Source organism: Fusarium pseudograminearum, chromosome 4 (genome assembly GCF_000303195.2).
Source record: "Fusarium pseudograminearum CS3096 chromosome 4, whole genome shotgun sequence".
Classification (NCBI taxonomy): Eukaryota; Fungi; Ascomycota; class Sordariomycetes; order Hypocreales; family Nectriaceae; genus Fusarium; species Fusarium pseudograminearum.
The window spans coordinates 1,180,850-1,204,056 of record NC_031954.1 but is presented as its reverse complement, the minus strand read 5'-3'; the positions used below and the strand labels follow the sequence as shown (position 1 = coordinate 1,204,056).

The following is a 23,207-nucleotide window of genomic DNA, read 5'->3' as shown; positions in this document are numbered from 1 at the left end:
GCTTATCAAGTGCAACAGCTCACGTTCTCTAAAGAACCAGGGAGACATCACTGACCACTTTGGCTTGCTTTGAAGACGTGGCCTTTTACTGAAAGGTTGAGAATTAAACTTTAGAGGTCCACAACCCGTTGGGTTCATCCAGGATCGGTACAGTTGTACGGACAAGTGCTGGATTCCGCATATGGTTTTGTTGGGATAATCCTCTTCTTACTGAACCGGCAAATTTTCGAGTACATTCTCCTGGCAGAATGGCAAAGATGGGGTCATGAAGATCCAACGGTGGTCGGTTTTGTTATGTTTGATGAAATGGCAGACAATAGCTTCTGGATCCCTGAACGTGTCGATTCATTAGGTGGTCACTGGTCAGTTGAAAGAGATGGAAGTGCAACGAGATATACCCCGATATTTGGCTGCTTTAAAAGCTTGAAACTGTGCAATTTTTTCGTCTCTTTCTTTAGGTTCCCGAAATATCTGGAGTCGTTTGGATAATCCTGAGATTGTAGGAATGGTGGGAGTCAAAGCATCAAAGGCTACATTCTGGTGCAGTATAACAACGTTTGAATGGGTCGACCCCCTACCAGGCGACAAGGCGAATCACCAAAGGAACAAAAAAATACGTTGGCGCAGCACCCTTTGGTGCCCAAAACCATAACAAGGGTTATGGATATTATAATACTATTATTTATCAGTTATATTTAGTAGCTTAGGCACGTTAAGATAACATGCATCATTTGCAAAAGCAGAGACATGAACCGGCAACTTGAAGACTTATCAGGGCATTGAAACAGGCATCATAATGGATTAGGCTGTTAATAACTACTAATACAGATCCTCGCTCCTACACTATACAACCATGGCATTACAGATTTCCACTGCTTGCCCTCCCTGCATATCCTTACACATATTAAATTCCCAACAACGGCTTTAAGCTCGCTGTGTCTGTCGCTTTTGGTTCTTGCGCATCTCCTTCTCCCTCTCCTTTTCGAGGTATCGCTTCTGAGCCTTGGCGTCGAGACCCTTGAGCTCAGCATCACGCTTAGCCTTGCGGGCCTTCTCCTTCTCGAGGAGAAGCTCTTCTTGGCGCTGGCTCTCGGCGGACTTCTTGATCTCGTTGATGGCCTGCTCACGGATGGTGCGGACCTTCTTGGTGACTTCAGGACGGAAGTGGCCAACCTTGACAAGGACATCAGGGAGCTGGAGGTAGTGCGAGAAGAGAGGCAGAAGGGTGTCGTAGTTTTCGCCGGAAGGAAGAGAGTACTTGAGGAAGAGTCGCTTGCGGGGAGTGGTCTCCTCAAGAGTGAGAGGCTTGTCGACAGGCTGGTCAGAGATGATGAGGTACTCAAAGTTGTCGCCTGCGGCCTTGACAGCAGCAATAAGCTCAGGGGTAAGAAGGGTGTCGGTGATCTCGGCGCTCTCGCTCATAACGGTGAGCCAAACAGGAAGCTTGGGGTTATCCTTGGTGAAGGTGAGAGAAACGTCGTATCGCTCGTCGCGGACTCGGCGCATGACGTCCTTGTGGACGATACCCCAAACAAAGCCATCGTAAGTGCTCTTGCCATCCTTGCGAGTCTCAGGGGCACCTGGAATAGAGGGAACAGTGAGGCTCTCCTTGCCATCGAAGGGGTAGGTCAAGACCTCAACGGCATCCTTGGGTGCGGCAACAGACTCAACGAAGAAGCCGGCGAGGTGCTCGAAGCAGTTGACAATGGGGTTGAACTTCTTGGTCAGAGTGAGCTTGACATCGGTGAAAGCCGTGTTCTGTCGGCCGGTAGCGTAAGTAGCGAACTCAAAGAGGGACTTCTCCTTGATGAGGGTATCGGTGTTGAGGTTCTCGTTGTTCACAGTGGGAACACCACCGAAGCCGACGAGAGCGTACTCCTTCTGCATGATGGGAGCGTGAGCACGCATCCAACCCTTGGCCCTGGAGCGGTTGCGACGAGCGCCAACCATGTGGAACAAGAAGATGAAACTCGAGATGAGGAGGATGATGCCTTCCATCCTGAACTCGGAGATGGAGTGACGCTCGTGGACGTTGTACCACTTGGTGTAAGGAGCCTGAGTGGCAGCGGCAGCGGGACTTCCAACTGTCGCATCCTGGGTTCCGACCTCAGGAGCTGGACTGGGAGCTTCGGCAAAGTCGGCGAAGTCTATATAAGAGGTCGCGTGTTAGTCAAGTCAAGTCATGATAGTACTCTGACGTCCCCCCTCCTTGCGCGTCGCAATATTGCGCAATTGAGGGAGGACCAATTGGTTTTCTTACTTACCCGAGTCTGGGCTCGCGGCCTCGGGGGCCTTTTCGCCTCCAAAGGCGTTCTTGAAAAAAGAGGCCATTTTACCAATGGTTCAATGGAGAGGGAGACAAGGTCGGAGGGGGATAAGAAGAAAGGAAAGGAAAGGCCACGAGAGGCAAAAGAATGGGGGATTCAATGCGGAGAGCTTAGCTTGGCAAAGGTGGAGACGAGCTGTAGGGTCTTGGGTCTGTCTGATGGCATCTGGATCCTGCAGCCAGTCTAAGCTGGAAAAGGCATCTGAAGTCAAATTAGCCACTTACAAGGAGCTTTAATGCTGGAGCTGCTGTCAGACTATAAACATATTTTGGATGTATAAGCTATAATTGATTCATATGAATTGGAGAATTGACGTTATTCTCGCTTCAACGGCTAGTAGGTACTTAAGCTTTGTAGATCGTAGCGAGCGAGTTACAGGGCATCGTGACGGCGTGTTACAAGGGACATGGGCAGCAGCATCTTGTCAAGCCATCGATGTATGTACTGGTTCAAGGATCAACGTTCATATAACCGATGCTCAGGAAATAATTCGTCAATCGTCATAATACTAACAACACCCTCGTTTAGCAGTAAACGTCATGCAATAATAGAAACATTCTAGAAACCCAGTGTCTCACACCACAGACAAGCGCGGAAGTCCCGAGCTTTTAGGGTGGACTCGTTACCCCGTCAACCGAATCTTCAATACAAATCAACTCCATGAGAACTGAACCGACTCTCAAACAATTATCACAAGATAATCAATTTTTGGTCCGAGTTAAAATGTCACGAACCACAACAGTTAGAAAATATGGAAAGCAAGCAAAACGCTCCAAGGCAGAGCGCCTTTTCGCTGAGCTACCTCAAAGCCCGATACGACTGCCACCAAAAGGAGACCCAGACACCAAGGAGGATTCCATCTCTCTTATCACAGAGAAAGTATCAAAGATAAATATCGAAGAAAAGACAACTACCAAACGGAAAGCTCGATCATTGAAAAAGATCACTGAAGTTGTTCCAGAGGCACCAATTGAGATTACAGAGGTTAAAGAGGACAAGAACGCCACAGCACTTGACAAGGAGCACACCCCTGAGCCTGAGAAAGACGAACCTGAGCTCGAAGAACCAGCCCTCTCAAACTCACCCACAGAGGAAGATGATGAGTTTGAACTTTCAAGACTAGTCCAGGCTCAGATAGCCGAGGAGGAGGCTGTACACAACCCGCAACTACGCACTCTCACCTGGGACGATGTTTGCCTTCCTGGAGATAAGATTGAGAAGATAGCCGAAGCATCATATGCCGAAGTGTACCGCGTTACCAACGACCGCGGAACAAGTATCATCAAGGTCATCCGCCTACCATCACCCATCAAACCTCAGACCAAAGCACAAGTAAAGTCCGGTCTAGTCGACGAAGAGCCACATCCCGAGGAGGACATTAAAGGCGAACTGCAAATTTCGGAGTGGCTGGCGGATATCCCAGGATTTGTCGTTTATAAAGAGCGATATGTTGTTCAAGGCAAGACGACAAAACAACTCCTCGAGACGCATCAGTCATTCCAGAAGAAGATGAAGCGTCAGGACCCCGGCCGAGCTCAGTTTTATCCTTCTCCAAGCAGATATTTGGACGACACACGATTTTTAGTGGTCGAGCTTGGTGATGCTGGAACATCATTAGAAGATTGGAAGTTGACTACTGAAAGCCAACTTTGGGATATATTTTTTCTGCAGGCGATTGCTTTGGCAAGAGCTGAGGATCTTGTTATGTTTGAGGTGAGTCTTGGACGAAATATCCCACGTACAGTACAGCCACTGACTTAAATAGCATCGTGATCTTCACGAGGGTAATTTATGTATCCGCCAAGTGAAGCCGTCTCGAAAGATGGGCCCTCCATCAGCAGGATTCTTTGGCTACTCGGGTCTGGATATCACTATTCTGGACTATGGCCTTTCCCGTGGAGAGGACCTATCAGTCGACGATTCAGCGCCAGTGGCTTTCGATCTTGAGAGAGACCTCAGCCTTTTCACCAGCACACATGCAGATCAATGCAAAGTCTACCGCCAAATGAGGTCTTTTCTCCTCCGTGCAGACCGAACATGTCTACCGCCCGAGGCCCATGATACACCTTATGCGAAAGGTATTGATGGGCCATTATCGTGGGATGCCTACGCACCGTATACGAACGTGCTTTGGCTAGCATACCTTTACGAATACATCACTACTCATTTCAAGGGCGACAAGACAGAGCTGGCTCGCTTCAAAGACGAAACAGAGGAGCTGTGGGAATACCTCAACCCGGATGCGGGAGAGGACGTGCCCTGCTTCGGTTGTGCTGCAGACGTGGTGTGCTTTGCTGTCGAAGCGGGCTGGATCCGCCAGGATCAACTGAATGGGGCTGATGAGTCGATCCTGCAGCACGAAGACAGCATCATTGCTCCACGAGAAGAAACCAAGGTTGTGAGTCAAGAGAAAACGCCGATACGGAGGTCAACGCGGTCAACACGCAGGAAATGATTCAGAACATACGTGGAAAGGTTGTGCAGTAGGGAAATGCATTTGGAGACGGCGTTTGTGATACCACGGATTCTTTTGTTAGACAAATATGCAAATTGGAGCAGCTATTGTCTTGTTTATTTAGAGTCAATTTACTCGTATTACCATTGGCTTGCTTTTGCCTTGGTCAGAACATTTGGAGCTATTGATGTGGGTGGTTTTGGTGTTGCATGGATCGTCTTTAGCACACGAACATGTTTGTAGCAAGAACCTTCCGATTGGGTTTGTTTTTGTCCTTCTCTTGACTTATCCACTGTCGATCATTTGGAATTGTCTTGGACGAATGTGCGATACCGACATTGCGGATGACCTGGGTTGCAGTGTTGTAGGTAAGAAACCCGTCAAGTCCGATCACGTGTAAGTGTTAAATGAGTATCGATTGGTTTCTTGGATTAGTACTCTTATATTATCAACAGTTGTCAAATGACCATATTGCATTATTTATCATTTCAGTGAATTGAAACCTGCCTATATTGTGTTTACATTCCTCTAGTGCAGCCCGGGCCAAGTTGCCATAATGAAGCATATGCTTGTCGTATGGGGATATCTTTGCCGAGCCTACGTAGGCCATTGGATTAGTGGGAAATGAAGACACCGAGTTTGGACCATAATACAAAGAAGCGGTGATAATAACAGACGAGCCAAGAAAGGCAACTGAATAAACGGTGATGAGTTTGCAGCAGTAATCCACTTTGTTAAGCATGTAAGTGTCAGTAAATACTTGTTTAAACAACTGATGTCAGTGTCAAGACCAGCAAATAACCAAATAAGACACTGCACGTATTTAATCAGTGGAGAGGACAATGAGCTGTCAGGCTGTCAACCTCGGTCACGATTTCGCTGTTGTCGGCCCAGTGAGCGATAACTGGCCCGGGGAAAGAGCGATGCAGCACGGTCCCCCACCTGGACCTGCCGAGGCTAAAATACTGGGACCTTTTGTCTTCTTTGGTTGGCTCAGCCAGCTCCAGCTCAGCTTTCCAGTTGTTGTTCCTACATACGAACCAAAAACCACCTCACCTCACATGTCACGGCCTTCTTAACTGAATTCGGCCTTTGAACCTGACGCGTGAGTCCCGAGATTTGTTCTGTTCCTTTTGTTTAGGTTTCCCCGTATTTTTCTTTTATTCTCTACGTATCCATCCGGCCATCAATCATGAATCTGGGGTCAACTAGATAGATCTGTTCCGCTCGCCTCATCTTCGTTTCTTATTCCCTGCTTCTTACATACCGCTTCTCCTCGACAACCAACCCACCTTGAATAATCGTCGCAACCTTTCGTATTCGATCGTCAATTGCATCGCCGGCTTCTATACCAGCGACTAAACCCATTGTATACACCCAGCCGTTGCCATGTCTTTCAACGGACAACACTCGCCCTACGGTCCGACCGCAATGTCAAATGCGCCTGTCGGACTGTCCAACAACCTTCTCACAACCTCCATGTCCTCTCTATCGGCTTCTCCATCAACGCGCCATCCTTCTCAAATATCAAAGTCGTACCGTCAAGCTTCAACTTTATTTCTTACGCGTCGTTTGCCCGAGGCTCTAACGACTTTATTGCCATTGATTACTCCACCCGATCATGTCGACGATGGCGAGCCTGCGCCAGTCGCGCGTGCGTCAAGGACCACTCGAATTAAAGTATGGAGCCTATATCTTACCATTCTCAATGGCATTGTCGAGTTAGAACCCGAGGAGGGCAAGGACGCTTTTGGGAACCAGGAATGGAGAGCCTTGTGCACCAAGGTCCGTGATGGAGAGATTTGGGATGAGATTGTCGCGAATGGATACCACGGTGTTGAGGGTGACGTCGATTCAGATGTGGTAATCAACCTGTAAGCTTCTTCGACGTGTCGCTCCAAGACTCAGACTAACTCGACCAGCGCGACAATATTGTTGGCACATGCCCGTGACCAAAAATTAAATCAACATAAATTGGAGGCATATCTCGCTGCCTCCAACACCCCTAACCTTGACGTCGCTGGCCGGCTTGCTGAATCAGCATCGCCCATCACAAATCGTTATCGATCTCCGGCTAAAGGGGCGAGTGGCGCCAATACACCCAGAGATCTCAATGCTCGAGTCAAGATCCTCGAGTTGTACACACTACACGTACTTTTGCGCAATAACGAATGGGACTATGCTCGCGAATTTATCAGCGTCAGTTCCGTTCTAGACGAAGAGCGTCGCGAGGCCTTTCTGCAAGCATTACAGAGCCTCCACGACGAGCAACAAGAGCAGGAAAAACTGGAGAATGAGGAGCGACAACGACAAGAAGATGAGCTACAGAAGGAGATCGAAGCGGCAAAGAAGCTGCGCGCCGAGAATGAAGAGAGGGAAAGAAAACGAATAGAAGAGGAGCGTGCAAAGCGAGAGGAAGAGGAAAAGGAAAAGGCAAAGGCAAAGCAAGCGGAAGAGGAGAGTGCAAAGCGCGAAGGGGGCGAGGTTGACTATGGAGTCGACGACACTGCCAGTCATAATGGATCAACTCGACCTCGAAAGGCAAGGACTTTGTCATCATCATCCAAACAGTCCAGGGTGTCAAAGACACAAAGCACAAGCCAGGCGGGATCAAAAGCCAACGGCAAAGCAGTCTCTCGTCCTCCAACTCTGGCATCGCGCGCATCTATGGTTATTTCACACTTGGGCGTTGTGATCGAGAAACTTAGGGCCTCGCTCAATGCGAACCCCATGCTCTTGTTCAAGTTTATGGCGTTTATTATGGGTTTGCTTCTTATGTTTGGCAATGCCAACCTGCGCGCGCGAGTGAAGCGGATACTCTCTGTCTTCTGGGCCAAAGTCAAGGGCACAGCAGGAATGGGTGTCAAGGTCAGCTACATATGATTCACATTCTTGACTGTATTATTTAGCATATTATGCGTTACGAGGAGTCTTTAGGTTGAGCTTTATTTCTTTTGTTGTTTTTCAGCCAAGGTGTCTTTCAAAGTCAAATTCTACACAAGTTGAATAAGGAACAAAACTAGCCAGCATTGTAATTACTAGATAGCTGTCGCCCAATTTAAAAACCAGAGTCTTTTTATATCCTAATTTGCGCCCAAAACACCCATGATGCCAGATTTGAAGATGCACTTCCAAACACGAAACACCTCAATCCACGGCCCAGCCCAGGCCTCAGCTCTGCTAGTATTGCGTTGTCCGATTCGTTTTCTTTTGGTAGAATAACTGGAGGGAGCCAAAGTCAGCATGTTGTCAGTAGAAAGAAAAGAATTAGAGTTGCTCACATCTGTTCTTGAACTTCCCAGGTTTATAATCTTGGGACACCCGTCGCGATCCTTCTCGAGACGCGTGCATTCGAAACAGTAAAAGGCGTCCGAGATACCCTCACCGCCGCATACAACACATTTGTTCTGATAGTTTCCGAAGCTGCACTCGTCGCAAATGCGCACAAGAGTCGTAGGTCGAACGTAGGAGTCGCAGACTGGGCATTTTCCGTCGCACTTGTCGCAGAGACGGCCGATGGCGATGCCAGCCTGCTTGCGACACATGACAAGATCGCTGCGTGCAGAGGTTAGTTGAGCTGCCTCATTATGAATTGCAGAGACTCGCAAGACTTACGGATGATGACGAGACATGATGACGATAAGCGCAAGATCTAGAGAGTGTGGTTTTGTATGTGAAATGCGCAATATCGAAAAGGTGTGTTGTGAAAGTTGAAGAGTCAGAAACTTGTGATAAATGTTGTCGAGTTTAGTACTGGGAATTTCTCAGCCTTGCCGTAGCGTTCCGACAGCTTCGAGGGGCGGCAGGGTCGCGAGCCTATCAAAAAGGAGGGTAAGGGAAAAGCCAAAAAAAAAAAGGAAAAGGGAAAAAGGAAACCTAGGTGAATTATTACGGCGGTAGGTTGACACGGGATTCGAACAGTAAGCTTTCTTCTGAAAATAATTAAAAATCTCTTTGATTGAGCATTGTTTAGACTAGGAGGGATCTGTTGCCTCACACAATAATGCCCGGACGAAGAAGCCTGCACAGTGGCATCTATAACTAATAGACTGCGTTACATTAAGCCGTAAAAATAAATTAACTATGAAGCTTGTGCTAGACTAGATCTTGTATGAGCATACCTAGTATAACAATAGTTCGTACACACAATTATGGGCCTTTTGAAGCTCTTATTATACCCACTCACCCAGGTCCAGTCAGGATTCGAAACCGCCCGATTCAACCCATCCTTCCGCGGATAGATTATTAAATACAAATATACAGTTGTCAAACAAAATAAGAAGGAATAGGAAGAAGTTCAAATCAAGAGATTTGCTGTGCCTCAGTTCCCAGTGTAACAAGTAGCCTCAAAGGCCTCTCGTTTGGGTAGTTCTATCCTGCGGGTGGATAGCTTCATTACCATGGGTTCATCATAGGCGCGACTAGTTTGTGTACAAAGGATAGAAATGGTCAAACTTCCCGCATAGGTAGCTTGCGTTGTAAAGTGAAGAAGAGAGAGGGGGAGGAGAGGGGCTTTATATGCTGAGATAAGACTTTACTCATATAAAAAGCTTGCTTAAAACTTAAATACGCAATACATTACTTAGTATTCTGCAAGCTTAGCAAAGTTTCCATTCCATCCATACTATAGGACCTACTTTAAGAGAGCCAAATGCTCAAACTCCCTCAAGATAGGTAGTATGTAGTTAGGCCTTACAGGTAGCTCTAGCAGAGCTCACCCAGCTCCACAGTGCCACGTAATTGGCTGCATGGCAGGAGCCAACCCCACATTTCTATCAATACCGCTTTCTTCAGCCTTGACAAGTATCGAGAGACATCTTAGACATCTTACCTTTCACGATTCGTTCTGCGACACAGCAGATGTAATATTTCACTGTACAACACCCCTCAATCGCAGTGAAGAGCGGCTGTTATCTAAAATGACAACAGAAAATGAGTGCGCTAAAACATGGTCTCTTGCCAGCTACATCTTACTGACTTGATAATAGATTCCGCAGCGTGGATGATATCATACTAAGCCCCAGGAATAATGACAATTCAGTATCTCAAAGTGTCTCAGACAGGGAACCCCCGAAGAGGAAGGCTTCCATAGATATAGACAGCTCTTCGCCGAAACGCATGAGACATGACGACCACTTTCGTGAAGCTACGAGCGAACGACCAAGGAGGGGCTCGTCACAGGAGCGCCGTAGTTCCTATGGCGGCTCCAAGGGCGTGGATGTCGATCGCCGAAAAGTCGCGACGCAGGAAGAGAAGAAGCGCGGCAAACGCTTATTCGGCGGGCTCTTGAGTACTTTGAGTCAGACGAGTGGCGGTTCGACGCAGAAGAGACGCCTGGAGATAGAGCGAAGACAACAGGAACGAATGCGCAAACAAAGCGTCGAAGATGACAAGCTACGGGCAGAAAAGAGAGCGAGAGCCATGGAGGCTCGCAAAGGTGATCAGATTGTGTTTGATGAAGAAGTTGTAAGTCGGCCAAGCTTGTGTGTTTTGGCGGACTGGAGCTGACGATGTTATAGATGCGAAACAAGCATACCAAAATGCTTGCGGTAGCTCAATACCTACGGACGAAATCACAACCGCAGATCGTAAGTCGAACTACCACTTGTTCGCTATGAGTTCTTGCTAATGATGCCAAGTATTATCTCCCTTGGAAACTCACAGAAGCACAGGAGGATACGATAGAAGAGCAAACACGGCATGCGAATGCTACAGTAGAGCGGGAAGTGGAGGCTTTCAATAAAAGAAAAGAACGACAGGCGGATACTGGCAAACGATCTTCAGTACGAACAGAAACCACGGTGCACCTGAATGAGGAAACGGTTCATGGTTCTAAAACCACGGATGGCTTAGAACACCCAGGAATAACTCAAAAGACGGAACATGAAGCTGATCAACATGGTCATCACCACGATGAGGCAGTAGGTGTGTTGGAGGAAGCTGATGAGGATATGGTGATTTATTGAACGGCATCTGGCGATATCACGATTCCCGTGTGGTTGGAGTGTACAGACTGCTGTTTCGACTTGGAGAACATTGAATCTTGTATTGTTTTTTATCCAGCTTAATGGTTAGCAAAAGCGGGGTTGGCGTTGATGAAGGTGCTTTATTCGAGAGCTGTTAGTTACTTATTGTTGGCTTGAAGTCATTGAGTCTTAGTTGTATCTGATACCCTATCATTGTACATATTAGCCTCAAACCTGTGCCGTAGACTACCTACCTATATCGAAGCATGCGTCATCTCTCGCCATCAGGCAGACCGCCCCGAGGCTTCCACCAGAAACCCACTATCCATCTACACTACGTTATGTAACAAGCCGAAAGCGAACGCATGTTTTGCTGAGAAGGTTCCCCGGCAGATATCATGAGCAGCATAAGAATATGATTTCTAGCCGCGATTGACGTCTCCATTATCCTAAATTAGGAAGTCCTCCCGTACGTGCCTCGGTTTCTTCCTCTACTAGTGGGAATTTGCCGTCGGGATTTACATAGGCGGGAGCAGTGGATGAACCTACGCACGTACCGTAGACTCTGTGGCACAGGTATATAATGCAAGCTGGCTCCAAGCCGCTTGAAACTTGCTATTCTCTTCATCATAGACTTCCTGTTTTTTGCACATATCATATCCTTGGCGAAACTTGCATGTAACCATTTGACACATAAAAGGTAAGTGCCAAACATGGTGTAACCTACGTCGCTCTCGATGCCGTCGCCCCCACCATAGCCGTCGAACTTTATTTCCAGCCCTGGTATCCCGACAACGATCGACTAACATCTTCAGCAGCTCATATTACTTCATATAAGAGAGGACGCTCGCCTCAAATTTGTTGAAAATGGCTCCCGATAAGCTTGTGCCAAATGACCCTCGTGTCAAGCACGAGACGGCGCAGATTCGGGGCAAAACCTACAAGTACATTGTCGGTGAACCCGAGGGTACCCCTCTGGAAACCATGGTCCTCGTCCATGGTTTCCCGGATCTTGGATTTGGCTGGCGCTACCAGGTTCCCTACTTCATATCTCTGGGATTCCGAGTCATTGTCCCCGATATGGTAGGATACGCAGGCACAGATGCCCCAGAGTCTCTTGAGGAGTACACATACAAGAGCCTCTCTGCAGACATCAACGAGCTGGCTCGCAAGTTCGTTGGCAAGGACGGACAGATCGTTCTTGGCGGCCACGATTGGGGTGGCATGATCGTCTGGAAGGTCTCTACCTGGTACCCCGAGTTGATCAAGTGCGTCTTCAGCGTCTGCACGCCCTACATGCAGCCCAGAGAAACTTTCCTCCCACTCGAAGCCATTATTGCCAGCGGTCACCTTCTCAACTTTAGCTACCAGCTGCAGTTCAAGGGTCCAGATGTTGAATCCCACATCCAAGGCAAGGAGAAGGTGCGACAGTTCCTGAATGGCATGTACGGCGGACGTGCTCCCAATGGAGAGCTTGGATTCTCCTCAAAGGATGGCATCCTGTTCGACAACCTAGCCGAGCTGGGCCCCTCGCCTCTCATCAGTAAGGAGGACCTCGACTATTACGTCGAGCAGTACTGCTTGCACCCAGCCCCCGAAATGCGCGGACCTCTCAATTACTACCGCACACAGGAGCTCAACTACCGCGACGACGTGGAGATCGCCAAGAAGGGCGGCAACAAGTTCAAGATGCCCGCCATGATGATCACCGCGAGCAACGACTCTGCTCTGCCTCCTGCCATGTCCAAGGGCATGGATTCAAGCTTTGATAATCTGTCCCGGGCTGAAGTCCAGGCTTCGCACTGGGCTTTGTGGCAAGCTTCCGATGCTGTGAACCAGCATCTCACAAAATGGCTTGACGGTGTTTTGGGTGGTGCTTTGGAGGCCAAGGCATCTCTGTAGGCATAATTTATTGGATATATATACTGGCTTATACATGAATGTAAATAAAAAAAAAAAACCATTTATTGTCTTGTATTAAACTTATCCGGGAACTTTTGAGTGGCTGCATGTTCGCCTATATGAACCATGCAGGAAGAACGAGTCTATTCATGTTTCAGTTGTCTTGGGGTAATTGGCTGTACTCCAAAACATAATCAATGAGTACTGCGTCGATGATATCACTCCAGTTCACTTGATACAGTAAGAAAGAACATGACGGGATGAGTGCAGGGTAGTCGAACAGTCGTGGGGATCTTTGTCCGTGGAGTACAACAAAACTTGACGCTCGAATTCTAGAAGGCAAAAAAAATCGTCTAGACTACCCAGACTAGGTAGATAGTAACCAGTGTGAGAAGTAAAGGTTGGTTCGTCGATTCGTTTCCGATTCCCTCTAAAACTGTTCGAGAAGCAGGTCATGCACAATTCAACGGTCTTGCAGGCGCTGAGAGCTGCCGATTAACCATTCACATGCAATTGACAGGAGCCGAAACCGTAAAATTACTCGCCTACAGATGTGGATATCACAAAGAGCAAATTAAACAAGAGCAGCGACGTTATCATCGTTGAAACGGACGTACGCGTTTGTTTTATGGTGGAGATACCCGTAGGTCGTTTAGTTTGGCTTGACTTACTGGATCCGTCAGTGCTGACGACGTCTAAGGGGGGGCTTGCCAGCTTGGGGATGAAGAATTTCCCCTGCGGATGTACCCTGAAATGACTGGCAGCGGGCCGAAAGTAGATTATGCGCAGAAATTGGATGGATGTATACTTGAGCAACAAAGACTTCAAGCTTAAAGATACTTTGGTATTTGTCCCCCAGATATTCTTTGTCACTGTGACCAGACAAGCCACTGACATGGCCATTCATCTGCAACTCAGCCCAGATGGACGGCCATGAATAGAAACAACATTGCGACTAGACTTGCTAAGCGGACGTGGAGCTTTAGCCGAAAAGACCCTTTGACTTTTTAGGGCAGAATATTAGAATAATGCGTCAACGCAAGGCGAGCGAGTTAGCGAGTGCAGATGTTGTGTGATGATCCTTTTTTTACATGGAATTGACAGGGTGATCGATAATAGAATAAGCAATGGAGACTCCTCCTATCCATCCCCATCCCCGTCCCCTGAGCCTGGGGTTACCTCTTAGCACTGTGAATGGATCCTGAATCTCACCCAACACGCAAGAGCCAGGCCCCCAATGCATCCTAATGGATACTGTATTGTACTGTACAGAACAGAACAGCATTGGCATTGCTCTCTCTTTGACAGTAGACAGGCTATTTTCACAAATCATCTCTCTCATCAGTTGGTCAGCTTCAACATACCACAATTCGGCCATTGACATATTCAGCTTAAGCTGTCGCCTAGCCAATCAATGACGATAAGCTGGCCACATTCAACTTCTTTGAGCCTCGTTTAACGTCGTATCGCACGGTCTATACCTCTTCTAGGAAGCTTGCGCTGTGGTAGCAGCCAGTCGTCTAACTAAAGGGAAAGGAGGCTGTGCATGTGCAATCCGCAATCCGCAATCCGCAATCCGGTCGTCACGGCTTTCATTTCATTCCCAGCGACTCAGCCCAGCCACAAGAGCGGAGGAAGGATTCAGAGACATCCATATCCATCCAACCCGCTCTTACAGTGCTTACCTTGCATCCCCTGCCTGCCCTGGCTCTGGTTTGCCCGCTAAGAATTAACGACTTAACGACACGGTCCTTTCATTGCCGTCAGCTTGTTCCTCTGCTTGGCATTTTGTCCTCCCACATCGCCCGACCTCATCGCATCGACAGCACTTGCATCCGGCATCATCTACTCTACAGTACTACTAAACTACCTTCAATTATCAATCTCAATCCTTCAACGCGCAACGTCGCCCTATCGAATCCGTATGCCGGCAGCCGCCTTTTGCGAATCGATATTCTGACACCCAAATACCCGCCGCCATGGCTGGGCGACCGCCTGGAGGAGGTTTCAATACCGGACACTCGAATAATCGCGACGACCTCTTGCTCGATCTCGACAATGACCAGCCCGTCTACGGTGGCGGCCAACGCTCAAATCTTAACGACGACGACCTGATGCGCTTTCATGAACAAAATCAAGACCCCCCGCCAGGAAGAACTTCAGTATCCTACGACGACTTTGTCGGCGCTCGAGACGCGAACCACCCTCCGGCCTCGCATCCTCCCGGCGCTCTGGGTGTCCCTGGATCCGGCCCGGGCTCGAATCCTTACCTCAACAGGCAATATAGCCAAACGTCCGAACTTGGCAACTACCAGCGTTATGCGGACGATTTCGACGATTACCCTGCTGAAGGCGATTCGTACTACCACAACGATGGGGGCGTAAGGGTTGACGAGCGTACACCGGGTTTGGGTATGAACAGTGCGCGGAACCGGAACAGCGTTTTGACTATGGGTGGGGGTTTTATAGGCAAAGTTAAGAACAGATTAGGCATGGGCCAAGGTTATTCAGAGATGGACTTGCCTCTGACGCAGCCTGGCCATGATCGAGGGGATTCTGTTGGAGGACAATCCCAGATGCCTCCGCAACAGGGTCAAAAGGGTAGATTCGACATGGGCAATTTCAAGTTTGGATTTGGACGATCGAAACCAGACCCCTCGACCCTTGGCCCAAGAATCATCTATCTCAACAACCCACCCGCAAACGCCGCCAACAAATATGTTGACAATCATATCTCGACCGCCAAGTACAACGTCGCATCGTTCTTACCGAAGTTCCTCTACGAACAGTTCTCCAAATTCGCCAACATCTTCTTCTTGTTCACTGCTGCACTTCAGCAGATTCCCAACCTGTCCCCCACCAATCCGTATACAACCATTGCACCTCTCACTGTAGTTCTGATCATTTCTGCTGGTAAAGAATTGGTCGAGGATTACCGCAGAAAGCAAGCCGACAACGCTCTCAATACATCCAAAGCACGTGTACTTCGAGGTTCCAATTTCGAGGAAACCAAATGGATTAACGTGGCCATTGGAGACATCATCAGGGTCGAATCAGAGGAGCCTTTCCCTGCTGATCTGGTTCTTCTGGCTAGTTCCGAACCCGAAGGTCTCTGTTATATCGAAACTGCGAACCTGGATGGTGAGACTAACCTCAAGATCAAGCAAGCGATCCCGGAAACTTCGGCCATGGTTTCGCCTAACGAGCTCAGCAGGTTGGGCGGACGTATCAAGTCTGAACAGCCCAACAGCAGTCTTTACACGTACGAAGCAACCTTGACCATGCAAATGGGAGGCGGCGAGAAGGAATATGCGCTCAACCCAGAACAATTGCTTCTCAGAGGTGCCACATTACGAAACACCCCCTGGGTTCACGGTGTTGTAGTGTTTACCGGTCACGAAACTAAGCTTATGCGTAACGCTACTGCGGCTCCCATCAAGCGAACCAAGGTTGAAAGGAAACTCAATTGGCTCGTCCTTTTGCTGGTAGGCATTTTGCTGATTCTGAGCATCGTATGTACTGTCGGAGACTTAATCCAACGAAAAGTCGAAGGCAATGCTCTCTCATACCTTTACCTGGATCCTACAAACACTGCCGGACAAATCACCCAGACGTTCCTCAAGGATATGGTCACATACTGGGTTCTGTTTTCGGCTCTGGTTCCCATCTCTCTCTTTGTCACCGTTGAGATGGTCAAGTATTGGCACGCTATCCTGATCAACGACGACCTTGACATGTACTACGATAAAAACGATACCCCTGCTACTTGCCGAACGTCAAGCTTGGTGGAAGAGCTGGGAATGGTTGAATATGTTTTCTCGGACAAAACTGGAACCCTCACCTGCAATCAGATGGAGTTCAAGCAGTGTTCGATTGCTGGAATTCAATACTCTGAGGATGTACCCGAGGATCGTCGACCAACCATGATTGACGGAGTCGAAGTCGGACTTTTTGATTACAAGGCCCTCAAATCTAACCTCGCTAATGGACACGAGACCGCTCCTGCGATCGATCATTTCTTGTCACTGCTCTCTACGTGCCATACTGTTATTCCGGAGATGGACGAAAAGGGCGGTATCAAGTACCAAGCTGCCTCTCCTGATGAAGGTGCTTTGGTCGCTGGTGCCCTGGATCTCGGTTACAAGTTCACTGCTCGAAAGCCCAAATCGGTTATCATCGATGCTAATGGCAGGGAACTCGAGTATGAGCTTCTTGCCGTTTGTGAATTCAACTCGACCAGAAAGCGAATGTCAACTATCTACCGATGCCCCGACGGCAAGATTCGATGTTACTGCAAGGGTGCTGATACTGTTATTCTGGAGCGTCTCAATGAACACAACCCCCACGTCGAAATCACGCTTCGACATCTTGAGGAGTATGCTTCTGAGGGTCTGCGAACATTGTGTTTGGCTATGCGAGAAGTTCCGGAGAATGAGTTCCAGGAATGGTACAAAATTTACGACGCGGCCCAAATGACAGTTGGTGGTAACCGTGCTGATGAGGTAGACAAGGCTTCGGAAATCATTGAGAAGGACTTTTTCCTGCTTGGCGCCACTGCCATTGAGGATCGTCTTCAAGATGGTGTTCCCGAGACAATCCACACTTTGCAGCAGGCTAACATCAAAGTCTGGGTTCTTACTGGAGATCGACAAGAGACTGCCATCAATATCGGTATGAGTTGCAAGCTTCTCAGCGAGGATATGATGCTTTTGATCATCAACGAGGAAACGGCTGCCGCTACACGGGACAACATCCAAAAGAAAACCGATGCTATCAGAACACAAGGAGACGGTACCATAGAAACTGAGACCCTGGCCCTGATTATCGACGGAAAATCTCTGACGTACGCACTTGAGAAGGATTTGGAAAAGATGTTCCTTGACCTGGCTATCATGTGCAAAGCCGTCATCTGCTGTCGTGTGTCTCCTCTTCAGAAAGCTCTTGTTGTTAAGCTGGTCAAGAAGTATCAGAAGGAGTCAATTCTTCTCGCTATCGGCGATGGAGCAAACGACGTTTCCATGATTCAAGCAGCTCATATTGGTATCGGTATCAGTGGTGAAGAAGGTCTCCAAGCAGCACGAAGTGCCGATGTGGCTATCGCCCAGTTCAGATTTTTGCGAAAGCTATTGCTGGTTCACGGTGCATGGAGTTACCAACGTGTCACAAAGACGATTCTGTTCTCTTTCTACAAGAACATCGCACTGTACATGACACAGTTCTGGGTAAGTGTAATGTTAACATTGAATGCGCCTGCACATGTCTTGCTAACCTTGCGCAGTACACGTTCCAAAACGTTTTCTCCGGTCAAGTTATTTACGAATCATGGACACTGTCATTCTACAACGTCTTCTACACGGTTCTACCTCCCCTGGCACTCGGTATCCTGGATCAGTTCATCTCAGCTCGTCTCCTGGATCGCTATCCTCAGCTTTACATGATGGGCCAGCAAAACTACTTCTTCAGACTGAAAGTCTTCCTAGAGTGGATTGCCAACGCTATCTATCATTCCATTGTGCTCTACATCTGGGGCGAACTTTTTTGGCATGGTGATCTCATCCAGGGAGATGGCAAGATCGCTGGCCATTGGGTCTGGGGTACGGCACTTTACGGTGCTACTCTCCTTACTGTACTCGGAAAGGCAGCTTTGGTCACCAACAACTGGACAAAGTACCATGTTATCGCCATTCCCGGAAGCATGGCTATCTGGTATGTCATGACTGCTGTCTACGGTATTGTCGCACCAATGGCTGGCGTATCCATGGAGTACCATGGCACCATTCCCAGGATCTATGAGAGCCCTGTTTTCTGGTTACAGACGGTCTGCCTTGCCATAATGTGTTTGTTGCGTGACTTTGTCTGGAAGTATGTCAAGCGCATGTACCGCCCGCAAACATACCACCACATCCAGGAAATTCAGAAATACAACATCCAAGATTATAGACCCAGGTACATTTTACTAGTTCTCCTCATTTAGAATATCCGAAGCTAACATATTCCAGAATGGAGCAATTCCAAAAAGCGATTCGAAAGGTACGACAAGTGCAACGTATGCGCAAGCAACGTGGATATGCCTTCTCGCAAGCAGACGAGAGTCAAACACGCGTGCTTCAAGCATACGACACTACGAAGCATCGTGGACGATATGGTGAGATGGCCAGTTCAAGGCCAGCGGGCAGGTAACCGGCAGCGGTAGAAGCGGAGGAGCAAGACAGAACTGTGCGTGGGTGTTTTGACAATGCTTGCGCGGTTACTACGTCACGATTATAAAAGCAAAAAAAGGAGAAACTTTTAAGGGGGGGAGTTTTTGAACTCTTGGAGTTGGATGCCATTTGTCTCAAGTTTCAGGGCGGTCGTTCTGCTCCATTTTTGCTTTTTCTTTACCATCCATCTGTCGATGCCCCGAGAGCTGCGCATCGTCGGCTCGATAGACTGAAATCACTTGATGACCACTACTATTCTTCAACTGATGCGCGCGCTTCTTTTTTGATCGTCTAGATGAGGCGGCCGTCCTTTTCTTAGACCAAGCGACAACGAGAACATGAATGGGATGTAGGCATATGGAATTGTATGAAAAATAGTATAGGCATTTATTGTATCATGTGTGTATTGTGCAGGGGTAAACATAATGGACATGTGTTGATTTGATTCCTGGGTTACAGGAGTTGGATTATTCCGAGGTTCTTGTCGTATAAAACGACCGGTGATTTTTATAACAGGTATCTCACAACGTGTTTAGTGGGTAGATATACTGACATTTCATGTCTAGTTGTTCGCGGCTGAGTACTATGGTCGATCATTGACGAACTCGACTGTATATGCTTTCCATAGCAACCTGCAACACCGGAACAGCAACATATTCTCAGATACCTCGCTTGAACCAGTAACCGTCTATTTGTCACGATAGTTTTGGTTCAGGAAAGTTCCCTTCTCGGCGCTTATACGCGTTCGTCACACCGACTTTGTCGATGATACCACGGACATCACATATTATAGAAGTGACAAAAGCCATGTCAGTGGTGCTTGGACCTTCTCCGCGAAATATGCATGCATGCCTGTCTGAGCTGCTGATACAACAACGGTGGCTGCATGAATAGTAGGATACAATCTTTTGTGTCTGTCACGAACATGATGATGTCATGAAGTATCAGCCTTATCCTAGAGAAGAATGCTATGTGCTTCGTTACTTTGTCTTGATCGATGGATGGCTGGATTTGTGCCGTGCTCAGGAACATGTGCAGAGCTAGTATCTCGAGAATGTGATAGCTTCAAGGGGTCTAAACCTGACAAAAAGTACTACTGCAAGGTGAAGGACCCTTTGGCAGAAACCTCGACGAGTCTGCAGACGCAGCAGCTGTCACATTCAGATGGCTGGACTGGGATCTAAGACATGGCTGGATGATAGCTGGTGTTTCGAGCACGATCTACAAAAAGAGGCCGCTACGTATCTTACCTGGATGCGTTGTCAAAAAGTGTTCCCAGAGGGATGGTAGAATGATCGACTAGTTCAAGCCATTTGAGTGATAAGAAGGCCAATGGCAGTGAAGAAGTCGGTCGTGCTGACAGAGAGTGTGGACAAAACATGGGACTCTCGCAACAAATACGTCCAAAAGAGAACAGGATTGGGAAAATGCATGTGGACATTCTCAAAGTAGACATCGCAGACCAGAGAGCTGTGTTGGCTGTACCGATTCCCAGTCATGAGAATAGCCAGATCAAGGAAAGTGCTCTACTCGTTATGGTCTCCCCTGTCTCTTGCAAGTCGTGTCTCCCGCAGACTCGCAGACCTCCTTGGAACATGCTCCGTGGGGAACAAGTCTCGTGCTCTTTCACATGACGTATTTGCGCCCTGCCCGCTTATTACGCAGGCCCTTGACAAATTCATTTCTCTCATATTCTATAATCTCATCGGGGATGGGCTCGATTGATGCAGTACCAAACGTTAGGTCGGTCCCATTCCCCGTGGGATGGAAAGGGATGGGGTGGGGAAAGGAATGAAAATCTGGGGGAGCCAAGCGTGGAGAAACAGAATCTGGGGACGGCCTCGGTTTAATGAACCGCGGTAGGCTAATCTCGTTACAGACAAGTAGGGGTGAAGAGAATGCAATGTTGGGTGGGTAAATGTTCCATTAGATATCCGCAGATGAATCTTCTTTATGCTTCTAGATAAATAGATAGACAGATAGATAAATACACAAGTATGATCTGTCGTAAAGTGCTCAAGAATGATCCTCCAAATGCAGACTCGAGTAATATATAGCTTTTGTACATGATTGATGTGAAAAATTATGCATCCCCCGTTGAAGTGGCCAGTGGAAAGGGGCAAATCTATACACCTGTCCAGTCCGCCGCTCGCCAAATGCTATTGTCTATACTAATGCTAATAGCGTCAATGCCACGCCGTGTGATATCGTGCCATGCCTTGCCAGGGCATGAACCCAGCTTTCAGGCAAGACAAGTCCATGCAAGAAAAGCTCAAACAAAATCAACCCCGGCAGACAAGCCATTGAATCCCACCAAACTTTTTGCAAGCATTTGGGTGTTGACCCATGTCTCGCTATTAGTTGGGGGCCAGTAGACCATCTGACCGTGGAGAATGTATTGTATCCAAAACGGATTGAAGAGGCAGGGGATCGTCAGAGCCCAGAAACAGTAACAAGTGAGACAAGAATTAGAAACCAAGATGAATAACGCCGTTCGGTCTGAGATCGATGAATGCTGTTGATGCAAAATACAGAGAGAGAAAAAAGACTTTTGAGCGCCAGGGAGCTGCCAGTCAGCATCCCCGAAGAGGCATTATGAGGCAAGAAACAATAAAATAAAACACGAATCCTGATAAAAGGACGACAAACCCACAAACACACCGTGTGCTGTGCTTCCTTCAGTGCCAGGTGGGCAAAAAGAACTGGAAACTTGATTTCGGGGCGCAGGCCTTCCACGAACATGAACGAGCGTTCATGGGAGCGCAGCGCAAGGGCATTGGATAATCCTTGCGAACGCAACTTGCCAACCCCGCAAAACCATGGGGTTTGTGATCATGTTGGTAGACCAATCTTAGCCAAGGCAGCGGGGTTGTGTCCGAGGCCCCGGTTGTGTTGTGAGACACAATCAGAACACTAACCATGTCCTCTGCATTTCAGCTTCGCTTGTGCTACCAGGCTCCCTTAACGAACATGTCGTTCGTCACCGAAAAGCATTGAGCACAGTACACCCATATCATCTGCCGAACAAGGGTGTCACAAGCTCAATGCTCTTGGGTCGAGAGTAGGTGCTAGGATGGCGAGAAGGCAGCGGTCGGTCCATTCCGCCCGAAGTCACTTCGTAGTTGTATGCGCCGCCGCCAGCGCCGTAGTACCCTCCGTCATACGTCGATGAAAGGTAAGGCGCAGAAGGCCGGCTGTACGAGCTGTAGGGGCTGGTCGCAGCACTGCGACTAAAGGGCCACAGGTTACTGGAGCTGCCTGTGGGCGACGGAGGACTCGGAGGCCGGACATTGAGGGAACGGAGGGCCGAGATGGCCGAAGTGTGTTGGTAAGTCGGCGCTCCGGTTCCCGGCGTGGTTGGTGGAGAACCCAAAAGTATCGAGCTGGGCCGTGAAGGAGAAGCTCGCGGGATGATGTCTTTAGGCTCCGGGTGTCCCGCAGAATAGAATGGGTAGTTTGCAGACGCGTAATGGTTGACCGAAGAAGCCGGCTGTGGCGATGCGGTCTGGTCGACACTTCGACAGCTACAGGGCACAATTAGCATTTATGCTTGAGACTGGCATGCAAGCGAGGACAACAAGATCCACCACTAAGCGGAATTAGTACTTACTTGTCGGAGCAGTAAAGGAACATGTCATCATGAGGGATGAACTGCTTCTCGCACGTCATGCTATCAAATTTGTTAGTAAAAAAATTCTTCTCTTGTTCGGTAGCATTTCCATGACCCATGGCTAATAAGCCAATATCATCCCCAGCTGCATGGTACCTGAGCATGACGGCATCGCCGTGGCCGTGACCAGGGCTGCAGGCAGGGAAGCTTCATGATACGAAGGGAAAGGGGGATAGAAACACCATGGGATGACGTGAGACTTACCAAAACTGCGGGAAACTCTCTCTCTCATCTTCCCAAGACTCTTTCTGTTCGCGCTCACGTTCACGCTGACCGCGGCCGAGTTTTTGTGGTGTGTGCCTTCGAGTCATGACGGGTCGCTTGTACTTGGTAGGGTCGGATGCAGTAACGGTTTTTCGGACGTCGGTCGAAGTTGTGGTAGGCAGACCGTGCCCTGACTTTCTCCGGCTGTGGTGCATTGTGTTGGACTGAAAGAATGACAGTTGGAGGGAATGTAAAAGGATACGAGACTGGTGATAGAAAAGGTAGATCTCAGAGGATTTGAGAGAAGGGGGGGCCGGTGATAATTATGATAAGTTGTGAACCTGTAGGTCAACAAGGTGCCCCAAGTACAAGTACAGACCGTAAGTACTCGGTACCACTGTAAATCAGTGGAGTATGCAGATATTTAGAGCAGCCGGGGCCGCCTGTGGTCAGGTACGGTAAGGGTAGAAAACCGCCCGTCCA

At 48.4% G+C, this 23,207-nt stretch overlaps 8 protein-coding genes across 8 annotated transcripts, besides 2 other annotated features; 5 read left to right on the top strand and 3 right to left on the bottom strand.

The window, feature by feature from the left end:
- Positions 1-924: 924 nt before the first annotated feature.
- FPSE_09095 (uncharacterized protein) lies at positions 925-2,331 on the bottom strand (the record flags this gene model as incomplete). Its single annotated transcript, XM_009262212.1, has 2 exons — positions 925-2,147; positions 2,265-2,331. 2 exons carry the CDS (start codon positions 2,329-2,331, stop codon positions 925-927), a joined length of 1,290 nt encoding a protein of 429 aa, XP_009260487.1.
- Positions 2,332-3,050: 719 nt separating this feature from the next.
- On the top strand, positions 3,051-4,782 carry FPSE_09094 (uncharacterized protein; the record flags this gene model as incomplete). Its single annotated transcript, XM_009262211.1, has 2 exons — positions 3,051-4,040; positions 4,093-4,782. 2 exons carry the CDS (start codon positions 3,051-3,053, stop codon positions 4,780-4,782), a joined length of 1,680 nt encoding a protein of 559 aa, XP_009260486.1.
- Positions 4,783-6,171: 1,389 nt separating this feature from the next.
- Positions 6,172-7,665, top strand: FPSE_09093 (uncharacterized protein; the record flags this gene model as incomplete). Its single annotated transcript, XM_009262210.1, has 2 exons — positions 6,172-6,656; positions 6,705-7,665. 2 exons carry the CDS (start codon positions 6,172-6,174, stop codon positions 7,663-7,665), a joined length of 1,446 nt encoding a protein of 481 aa, XP_009260485.1.
- Positions 7,150-7,244: a repeat region.
- A 200-nt stretch (positions 7,666-7,865) lies between the features above and the next one.
- FPSE_09092 (uncharacterized protein) lies at positions 7,866-8,414 on the bottom strand (the record flags this gene model as incomplete). The annotated part of the gene is made up of 2 exons (XM_009262209.1): positions 7,866-8,337; positions 8,398-8,414. The coding sequence occupies 2 exons, from the start codon at positions 8,412-8,414 to the stop codon at positions 7,866-7,868; spliced, it is 489 nt and encodes a 162-aa protein (XP_009260484.1).
- A 1,287-nt stretch (positions 8,415-9,701) lies between these two features.
- FPSE_09091 (uncharacterized protein) lies at positions 9,702-10,748 on the top strand (the record flags this gene model as incomplete). Its single annotated transcript, XM_009262208.1, has 4 exons — positions 9,702-9,718; positions 9,771-10,248; positions 10,302-10,370; positions 10,422-10,748. 4 exons carry the CDS (start codon positions 9,702-9,704, stop codon positions 10,746-10,748), a joined length of 891 nt encoding a protein of 296 aa, XP_009260483.1.
- An 867-nt stretch (positions 10,749-11,615) lies between these two features.
- FPSE_09090 (uncharacterized protein) lies at positions 11,616-12,650 on the top strand (the record flags this gene model as incomplete). Its single annotated transcript, XM_009262207.1, has 1 exon — positions 11,616-12,650. The coding sequence occupies one exon, from the start codon at positions 11,616-11,618 to the stop codon at positions 12,648-12,650; it is 1,035 nt and encodes a 344-aa protein (XP_009260482.1).
- Positions 12,651-14,629: 1,979 nt separating this feature from the next.
- Positions 14,630-18,830, top strand: FPSE_09089 (uncharacterized protein; the record flags this gene model as incomplete). The annotated part of the gene is made up of 3 exons (XM_009262206.1): positions 14,630-17,872; positions 17,929-18,596; positions 18,650-18,830. The coding sequence occupies 3 exons, from the start codon at positions 14,630-14,632 to the stop codon at positions 18,828-18,830; spliced, it is 4,092 nt and encodes a 1,363-aa protein (XP_009260481.1).
- A 1,980-nt stretch (positions 18,831-20,810) lies between these two features.
- Positions 20,811-20,840: a microsatellite.
- A 1,023-nt stretch (positions 20,841-21,863) lies between these two features.
- FPSE_09088 (uncharacterized protein) lies at positions 21,864-22,939 on the bottom strand (the record flags this gene model as incomplete). The annotated part of the gene is made up of 3 exons (XM_009262205.1): positions 21,864-22,374; positions 22,461-22,520; positions 22,725-22,939. 3 exons carry the CDS (start codon positions 22,937-22,939, stop codon positions 21,864-21,866), a joined length of 786 nt encoding a protein of 261 aa, XP_009260480.1.
- Between the last annotated feature and the right edge of the window lie 268 nt (positions 22,940-23,207).